A 10,012-nucleotide genomic window follows, 5' to 3' on the forward strand; every position below is an offset into this window, starting at 1 on the left:
ACATGGATGACTGATAGATGAGCAAATACCCCATTCAATGTACATGATTCAGGGTAGCCCAAACAGTACCGGCCCCAACTACATCATCCCAGCCAGGGCTTTGTCTACTCAAGGATTAAAAACCTCCAAGGAGGGACAGAGACAGATAACAGTTTTTGGTAGGCTACCATTTAGTAGCATTTAAGCCCTGATTTTTCTGGGGTAACACTGGATTTGGCAAAGTTACCCACATTTAAGAGCACCAGCCCACTACTTCCATACGCTGGTGGAAACACATCCAGACCATGAGAGTATTTAAAGAGCAGATTATGGTCACAGATGACTTTTCAAGCACGAAAGTTTCCTGGAAATGGATAAAAACAAAATAATACCAGCACCACCACTGACAATTCTGGTACTGACATTTATTTTTTTTTTAAAAAAGGCAAGAAAGGATACATACTTTCACTAACTGGAAATGTGTACTGCATACAAGTTACATATTTGAAGGAATTCGTGCATTATAGGAACAAGTATCAAAAGGGTTTTTCATGGTGTGATGCCATGGGGGACCTGAGATTCTTTAGCAACTTGGCACAATTGCTATCAAATATACTCGAAGAATATGGCAACTTGGGAACCAGAATACATCTAACACCATGGGCATTCAGGATGCCTTCACTACACGACACGACAGGAACTGGACACTCCTGGGCAGCATAGGTTATCAAAGACGCTCTTAATACCACAATGTCTCAGAAATCAAGATGCCCCTACAGCATGGTGCCAAGGATATCAAAGATGTTTGAATAATATGGGCCCAGGGATATCTCTACCAATATGCTTGTGCTTTGAGAACAAAATAGAAGGGCAAAGCAGTCAGCGAATAGACAGTTCCCATAGATCATCCTTAAATTAACTCTTCCCTGACTTGGTATTTTAAGTAACATATGTATAGCATAAGTGTATGTGTATGTGCATATATACACACATACATGCACACCCTTACGTATAATATATATAAAAAGCTAAAGTGAAGTTTACAAACAAACTCAAGTTGATCAAGCGTCAAAGACCATGTTTTCAGTGGACTGGGGCTGGTAGCAATTCATACTTTATATACAATGCCTGGATTGCTGCATAAGCCTCTCCAATGAATCAGAAACACGAAAGCATTCGGCCAGGCTTGTTTCCCAGGTAAGCCTTCGGTGAATCAGCGTCTCCCTAAATATCATCTTCAGTGGCACGGTGGGACCAAGAACGGCTGCGGATGAAATATTCAAGGGAAGGACTCCTGTAGCCATTTTATTCTACTGTAAAATGAAAGTCCAGTGCACAGTTACTGATCCTGTCTAACATTGCTTAACCCTAAGAAAAGACCAATTGCTCGTAGGTCTTCTGGAAATGGAAAGGGTCACGTTTGCCCCTGGTATAATGTCATGGACTTCAGCAGAGTTACACCAGGAATGAACGTGATCCGACTGCCACGCGGTCTTTATTTGGTCCTTTTTCATCCCACAGTCTCAAAACGCTTGTGCCAAAGGTACGCTACCCCCCTCCCCACTGCAAAGAAGACAGAAACAGGCCCAGAGAAGTGAAATGCTTGGGGGGTGAGGTCATGCAAGAAGCCGGAAGCACAGCCTGGCGAGAAACGCGGCTGCCTGTTTCCTAGGCCTGTGCGCTAGCCTTTCAGCTCTTCCCCTCCCACCCTCCCACCCCTTTACCAAAATAAGACTATATGGCACTGCAATGCTTGGCAAAGGCACACAGGCAAACCTCTAAAGCAAATGCACCAGGGATAGGCAAAGAAATTAGGACAGACTATCTCGAGAAGGGAAAAGAAACTCTCGTTATTGTTCTTAAAGCTGTCTTCTTCCTTCCTCCCTCTTCTTTGCCCACTGCAGTCCTCTGTAAAGTGTCCATATCCACCCAGCAGGGGCAGAGGCCTCCTCAGACCCTTTCCTTGTGCTTCACATTGGACAGTTTGACGGTTTCCTGCTCCGTGGCTGGTGGAGGACACTCGTCGTGGCACCCGATCATCAGCTGGTAAACCATCACTCCTCCGATGGCCCCAAGGAAAGGGGCAATAATTGGCACCCACCACCAATGCTTCCCGGTACTGAAAAACACAAGACATTGGAAGATGAGGTCTAGATACTATAGGATCCACCTCTGGGGCTGGGATAACCCAAGCTCCAGTCATCTTGGAGTGTATACGTGGATTTTCAATGGGGCAGTGCTTTCCACGTGTCTCAGTGAAGACGGGACTGCAGGCACCAAAATCACATGGGCACATCTGGAAACTTTGGCCGCGAGGGCCAACAGCAATGCAGGAAGCTTCAACAGCAGCACGGCTCTCCTGGGCCTTTCTGGAGCCTCATGAGAGAAGAGAGATTTCCTAACAGAAAGCACGCATGCATCCGCGTGGGTGGCTGTTAGTGTTGTTCTGCCCACATCAGGATTATCCCCTGGGAAATAATCCAAACTTTGCCCTGACCCTTTTCTTCCTGTCCAATGCTCAATAAAAGCCACCACTGAGTCTTGAAGTTTAAGTTTGGGGAACGCCTGCATTTCTCATGCCTCCTCCTAGACTTCCTCTTTGGTTGTAAGGCCAGAGTACCAGCTCCGAGCTCCAGAAACAGCTCAGCCTTGGCTGTGTCTCAGCAATCTGCATCTTTTTAAAGGTATTAAAGTGACCCAGAGCTGCTCCAAAACTGACTTCCAGAAGTCACACCTGCTTGGGGGAGTTATTGTGGGATCAAGACACATGGTGACCATAATCCAATCTATGCAACACATGCTTAATGCAGAAAAGACTTACGTGAATACTTCGGAGCCCCAGCCAGCAATGGAAGTGAACAGGCGAGGCCCAAAGTCCCTAGCTGGGTTGACGGCGTAGCCAGAGTTGAAGCCCATGGAGGTCCCAATAACGAGGACCACAAAGCCGACGGTGAAAGCCTCCAGGCCACGTGGGACAGGGTTGTTGTAGGGATCCACAATAGCCAAGATGCATACAATCAGGGCTGCAGTGCCAATGAACTGTCGGGACAGAGAGGGAAAGATCCATGTTTTAGCAAAGCCTTCTAGCTACCACGTTCCACTGCCAGACATGAACAGCATCCAAACTGGGGAATACTATAGCACCGCATGGGATCGCAGCCAGAAGAGCAAGCCCAACCCTGGCAAGAAGTGAGCAATAGCCTTCAGGGAACATCAGGAGCAAAACCTGCCCCTTTCTCAACAAGGCTACTCAGTGCTAGAGACACGTGGGACTGGCGGTTGTCATCAGTGTAAAGCTGCATTATCAGCAGCAACAGGCAGCAGAGAAGTGGTACAGCAAGGAGGACATCAAACAGTCCTCTACCAGCCTGCAGTGACGGCGATCCAATCTCCTTTTGCAACATGGAAGGGCGACTGCTGCACCATTGGGATGAATCCCCTGGTGCTATTCTTCGCCTTGCATCAGTAACAGTGGGAAAGGGTGTTTCCAGCTGACATTCAACCCTGTGCATCCATGACCAAGGCTGCCGCAGGGGCACAGGAGGGTGCAGAGGAGGAGGCTCTCACCCCAGCAGTCCTGATGTGTAAAGGGCACAAAGGAAGTCACAGTCGCCCAGGCAGAGGGAGGGAGGACAAGGAGGATGTCTTGCAGGTCAGCAAGGGGAGTGTGCAGACCAGATGCTCAGTTTTGAAGAGGACCATGAGATGCACAGAGGTGCCAGACTTATTTGGAGATCACGGGTAAAGAAAAGTAATGGCAAATGCCTAATTGGCGGGGCTGGGACTCCTAGCTCCCTTAGGACCAGACTGACTGAGGTATTTAAGTGCCAAAACTGCAGGGGGACTGACAAACACCCCTAGCTCCCACGGACTTCAGTGGGCTCTGAATCAGGCCAAGTGTGGCTAGACCTCGTCCTGCTGGGAATGAAGGAGCATAAATCTTTTCGGCAGAGAGAAACAGGACTTTTACTCAGGTCTTGCTCTTGCTGCTGCCCTCAAGCAAATCATCCACCTGAACGTGGAGCATCCAATCCACGCTTCCTCGCCTGTCCCAGCTCATAGACTCGAGTTGGGATGCTGCGTTCACTTAAGCTGGGAGCCTGGCTACTGTGCAGTGAGGACACAAGATAAACCCTCTAAGTGCTGAGAGTCCTCCAGTGCCTTCCCACAATTCCTGGCTGTGCCCAGAAATGTTATCCCAACCCTCATTAGGAAGCGACGGAAAGGCTCTCCTTGCTCCTGCGCAAGGTCCCATGAGATATAACCTCCCCCCCAAAGCTCAGTTTTGCACGCAGGTACGTGCAGCACCAGTGAGGCCACTGTCACTTGCAGTGGCTGCTCACACCCAGGCTAGCTTAACCCAGGTAAGTGTGCAGTGAAGACGTGCCCCGAGACACTGGATCTGTTGGGAGGGTCCAGCAGTGGCGGCACTGTTTATGTGAAGATGCCACTTTTCAGAAGAAGAATCACATCAAAGTGCTGCTTGCCAACACTCATTAAGCACCTTCTGGGGCTTGTGGACTGAGTAGGGGTCTCAGCATTAGTGTCTGGAGTGACTTGTGAGTACTCCTCGGGGCACACAACTCTTTGTCTGCCTCCAGGTCTAAGACCACCCCCTGTTGCCTGTACTGACCGGTGCATTATTGACGTCTAACCCACTGAACACCACCAAAGTCAGTTCCAGGAAACTCAAGTTTCATCCTGAACCAGAAATTATTTCCTACAACCCGATCAGATGAGAAGCCCATGATTGTCCTTTAAAAATGTTCCTCCCTCTCCCCAGCTCTTACCTGGTCAAAAAATCCATTCACTACATCCAGATGCTCAGAGGGATATGTGGCAAAAATGCCGGCAGTGGCATTCTGTCCTGATACCAACAGCTTGTTTTGGCCAAAAGCCCAGATGGCGTCTAGAGTGGAAAATAAGGGGTGGGAGGTCAGTCAAATGTGTTCAGCCTGGTCATGCAAGAGTACAGCGGCATAAGAAAGGATGCACGTGTTCAGATGCTTCGTCTTCTAACACACTTCTAAGAAGTTGTCTAGCCTAAAAAGCTAAGGACATTCAAGCAATGGAAAAGACGACCAAGAAAAGCTGTAAAATCTCCATCGCTGGACAAACACTTGGCTGGGAGGTGTTAGATGGGGCTGGAAGAGCTATGATCCCCACCAGCCCTGTTTTTCTGTGACTTTGGTGGAGTGCCCATCCTGAATCTCATCAGGCCCCATAAAACTAGACAGAGGTAGTTAGCCATGTTGGCCTGAAATCAAGCAGAAGGCAAGATACAGATGCCCTTCATAGACCAACAATAACAGACCAAGCTGCCGCGTACAAACAGGCACTCAGCAATCGTGAGCTACAAGGGCTCCATGTTTTACTCCAAACTGGGCACGTCTACACGAGATGCTAACTGCGCAGTAGCCGAATAATACTGCACAGTAGCACGTTGCAGCACCAACAGTGCTAATGTGCTACTGCATGGTATTATTAAGCTACCATGCAGTAGCGTCACTGAAAAGGCGTTTGCTGGCGCTACCGTGCAGTAACTCTGGTTATTGTGCATTTATTTAGTACCGGGTTAGACAAGTCCTACCTAAATGCATAGTAACCACTAAACCACGTCCCCACTAAACTGCAATCTGCATATACTCAGCCGAGTCCGTTGAGACCATAAATCATTCAGACACCGTACCAAGACGTCTTAGTATGAGCGTCCCATAATGATACAACAGTTCCCACATTTCAGATCAGCTCCTTCCAGCTGGATTTGGAGGTGATCGCAGACCAGAGTCTCTCTTCTCAGACAGAAGTGCCTGTTGACTTGGAAGGTAATTGGGTGCACATGTATCAGAGGACAAAGTCTGGCTCAAAGGGTCCCTGCTGATCTTGAATAAAAAGTCCCGTTGATTACTGAGACTGATTTTGCTGAAGTTCATTAAGCACAGCTGACAAAAGATTGTTGTTATACACAGGTTACTTACAGACCTTATCAGCCACCTGGTCCTGACTGAAACCCACTGCCTTGCTAAATCGGAGAAGGAGGATCATAAATTCTGCAGAATACTGATTGCTTTAGCTTGTTTCCGTAGCACAGTGATCTGCTGCCCTACTGTTAATCTTTGTTCCTGCTTCTCCTTGGCCGTGTAAAAGGAAAGGCATTAACTATATTACATGCTGACTGTTGCCCTGCGTACTCTGAACAGGAGCTGAGAGCGACAGAGGCCAGGAATGAGATTTCTGCTGATCTCTGATGGGTGTTATACTGCTGACCTATTAATTGCAGCAAAACTCGGAGACAAGGGAACAAAGGTCACCCTAACAGATACAGGCATAACCTCCGGTGGCTGAAATCAAAGCTGGACGAACTCAGAGCAGAAACGAGCACCCTTTTTTTTTAGCAGTGAGGGCAATTAGCCTCTGAAAGAATTGACCAGAAGTTGAGAGAGAGATTTCTTGTGATGGAGCATCCAAGTCAAAAGAAGATGCCTTCCTAAATGATCAGCTTTACTTCGAACAGGGAAGTCCTATGCCTTGCATTATACAAGTGGGTTACAGCGCTACCTATGAGTAGCACTCTACGGCTATGAGTAGCGCACGTAGTGATGAGTTATGGGTCCTAACTCTGGTCTGGGGAGGCTTGATCTCAAAATTGCCCTGGGAAAGTTAGAGCCACCCCAGAGGAAACTCAAGAACAGTCAAAAGCCAAGCCAAGCCCTGTGCCCACTTACCATAGTACAGGCCGAAGACGATGCCTGCTCCTAGGAAAGCCCCCAGGGTTTGTGCAAGCGCATAAACCGGCAGCTTAATCCAGGGCTCACGAGCCAAGAAGCACATGGCAAAAGTTACCGCTGGGTTCAAGTGGCCGCCTGTGAAAGAGAGTTATCGTCAGCGCGTTTCACGTACAGGATTCGCTCTGCGCGGGAAGGCCAACAGTTTTGGGGACTTTTAGGAAGCAGCACAACTGTAGGGCGTTCTGGGGCCGTGTATGTAACACCACCCCATGGGGCCAGATTTCCTCCTGGGCAGAGGGTCCACACACCGCTCTACACGACTGACATGCGACCGATGCTTCGGCAGCCTGTTGTGGGACGGATGTGTAACGCTGTTTGTTGGAAGGGATGGGCCAGTCCACCCACCCGCCTGGAGAGGTATCTGAGAGGTCATCCAGCACTCAATTCATCTAAAACTACATTGGATAAAGCCCTTGAAAATGTACTATAGGGAACCGGATGCCAGAGGCAGGCTGGGATACTCTAGCAGGTCTTATCCATCCCAAATCTCTACAATGCAGGGAGGTTCCCACCAAGAACGAGTCAGTCTGTATACCTGTCCACTCCTGAATACACGAATCTGTCTGTCTTCACCCCTCCCCTTATATCATCATCATCATCGTGGCATTGTATCACTTATTAAAGTGATAGACAGTGACCAGGGGCCATTGACTTCTAGCCCACGATAGTCTTTGCTTGACTGTCTCCTGGAGCCAACCAAGGGCTTAGACCCGCTGCTGCGAAGCTGGGAAGTGGAAACCCCCGTACCTGACACCTGTCCCGCGATGAGGATGCCAAGAGTCACGGCAAAGCCGAAGGCCAGGTTGACCGTCAGGAAGCCTCCGTGGGTCCCTCTGCTGAGCACAATCTGAGCAACGGAGCCACAGCCAAACATCTGAAAGAAGGGGAAAAAGGGAACGATATCATCCTCTGGGTTTTCTGCCATGGGTAAATGGCTTACATGTCCACATCATGCACCCAGATCTCCATGGGACTCTTCCAGTGGGAGATTCAGGCATCCTACTCCCTTATTTCCACTTACGATTGTTGCAGCAGCAGCACAAGCAATGCTAGCCCCAGGCTCATTATCCTACATCTCCTTTTGGACCAGTGTCTAAACCTTGCAGTTCTTGTGCTGGGAAAGCAGAAGCTGATCATACAGTGCACGTATTGCCCCTAGGCCAGCACCACCTGTCCCACCCGGAGCCATGACCCCTTTCAAAACCAGGTCTTTTCTCCATGGGGTGTCGGTGCAAGGCAATCCATGCAGCTGATACTTCTGAAGCTTGTTCTCGGGATTGTGATTTATGAAGCTCCTACCCAGCTGGAGGTTGGACCACAAACATCATCAGGGCAAGGCTGGGGTGGTGTGAGAGGTGCTGGTGGAAGGGCCTCTGCAATGGCTGAAACACAAGGGCCAAGCTCGGCACACGAGAAGCTGCGTCTTGCACATGCACCGGCAAGCTTAATGCTTCGTTTTGCCAGGCACCGCTACTAGCCTGGCTACCGACAGCGGCATTCCTGACACCTCACCAATAACACCCGCCTCCAGGCTGGTAGGGAGTTGCTGTTTACCTAACCACTTTGGCCTTTTCTTCCCAGGGTGGGGCTTGCACAGGACTTCGGGAGCCACAAGTTGTTTGCGCAGAGTGATAAGACTTGTTTGCTCCTAGCCGAAAAAAGACACGTGCTACAACTTCAAGGATGTTTGCTCAAGGCAAGCCCTCCTTCCCAGGCCACGGCTAACAGCTATGCTTCCTACTCACTAGCCAGGCAGCCTGTTGCAAACGATGCTGTCTCTCCCAGACTCGTGTCTGCTTCTCTCTCCTCACCCCCGTGTAACCCAGGGCTGCCTCCTCATCCGAGAGGTGGGCTCCACAGCCCCCATCCTATGTCTGACTTCCCAAACTTCAGAACCAGGATTGAAGGCTGGTCCCCTAATGAGTCATAGAGAAGCCAGGACCTCCAGAAGTCATCTAGTCCAGGGGTTTTCACCCTTTTTTCATTTGCGGAGACCCCTACAAAATTTTTGAATGGAGGTGCAGACCCCTTTGAATGTTAAGCGTGGGGATTCACATACTTTTGATTGATCATCATCATCTTTTAGTGGGCTCCTTAGACATAATCGGTGGGGCCCCAAGGGTTCATGGACCGCAGGCTGAAAATAACTGATTTAGTCCAGCCCCCTGCCTGAGACAGGATCATCCCGGTCCAAACCATCCCAGACATCCATCCTCTAAGCCAGCGGTTCCCAAACTCTGACAGACTGCGCACCGCCAACTGAAAACGAGATGAGCTTACGTACCACCAGCAATGTTTTCAGTTCAGCCTTAAGTATCACCAGCGAATTTTTGTCATATATAAGTAATTATAATAAATCCATTATTGCGCACCACTGACAGGTTGTCTGTGTACCACTGGTGGTACCCCTACCGCAGACTGGGAACCGCTGATCTAGACTCTACATTACCATTTTATCAGTCCTCATCTCTGCCCGTGTGTTTCTATGGCTCCATCGCCACCGGCTCTGAGCAGCTGCGTGATGACTCTAGCTGGCCACGGCATGGGAACTGCCTCTTCTCTTCTCCGGGCATCTCTTTCAATGACTTAACGGTTTGGTTGTACTTTCTGTAGGACTCGCCATGCTGCACCTCTCACCACCCCACTACTTGGCTATCTGGAGGCGGCACTCAGCGGGCATCCCCTCTCGCATACACAGCGTGCGCCTCTGTGCACAGCTATATGCCACGTCCTGTTCCCTAGTTTGGCTAAAAACACCCCTCATTTTCAGCCCTGAGAGCCAAGCCACAGAACCGCAATTCCAACCCGGGTATCCCATCCCCGCCCATGCAAGTGGCAGTTGGTGGATTAGCAATAAAGTAAACTCTGCACCTTATCCACGGAGGCGGGAATGATCAGATGGGGCTGCGGGCTGACTCACTGGATGGACAACATCATGCCCGGGTCTCCCCGCACCCACATGACCAACAACACGGGGCTAGGAGGCAGATAAGGAAACAAAGGAGCCTCTGTAACACAGCAACGGACCACTCGATGTCGGGACTGAGATCCCCCGCGGGTAGGTGGAACCGGAACTGTGTGTCATAGACCCTGCACCACTGACACCGATTCCCCTGGAGTGCTGGAGCTTTTGGATGTGTGGCTGCCTCATGAAGCAAGGGTGTAGCTGTGAAATGGGCTCAGGAGAGTCTTGAGAGCAAGCAGCACTGATATACTGAGCAGGAGCCTTTTCCTTTCCCTTCTCA

General features: G+C 49.8%; 1 protein-coding gene across 1 annotated transcript in view; it reads right to left on the reverse strand.

Moving 5' to 3' along the window:
• Positions 1–383: 383 nt before the first annotated feature.
• The window catches only part of LOC109307770 (aquaporin-3), a 20,140-nt gene continuing 10,511 nt past the window's right edge, over positions 384–10,012 (reverse strand). The window contains exons 2-6 of the mRNA XM_019531842.1: positions 7,515–7,641; positions 6,705–6,842; positions 4,770–4,888; positions 2,801–3,018; positions 384–2,098 (exon numbers count right to left, since the gene is read on the reverse strand). Of these exons, the coding sequence (XP_019387387.1) occupies positions 1,930–2,098; positions 2,801–3,018; positions 4,770–4,888; positions 6,705–6,842; positions 7,515–7,641 (771 nt within the window). The 3' untranslated portion in view covers positions 384–1,929. The remainder of the gene's footprint in view (positions 2,099–2,800; positions 3,019–4,769; positions 4,889–6,704; positions 6,843–7,514; positions 7,642–10,012) is intronic.

This window comes from Crocodylus porosus, unplaced genomic scaffold, assembly GCF_001723895.1.
Source record: "Crocodylus porosus isolate Cpor-Errol unplaced genomic scaffold, CroPor_comp1, whole genome shotgun sequence".
Classification (NCBI taxonomy): Eukaryota; Metazoa; Chordata; order Crocodylia; family Crocodylidae; genus Crocodylus; species Crocodylus porosus.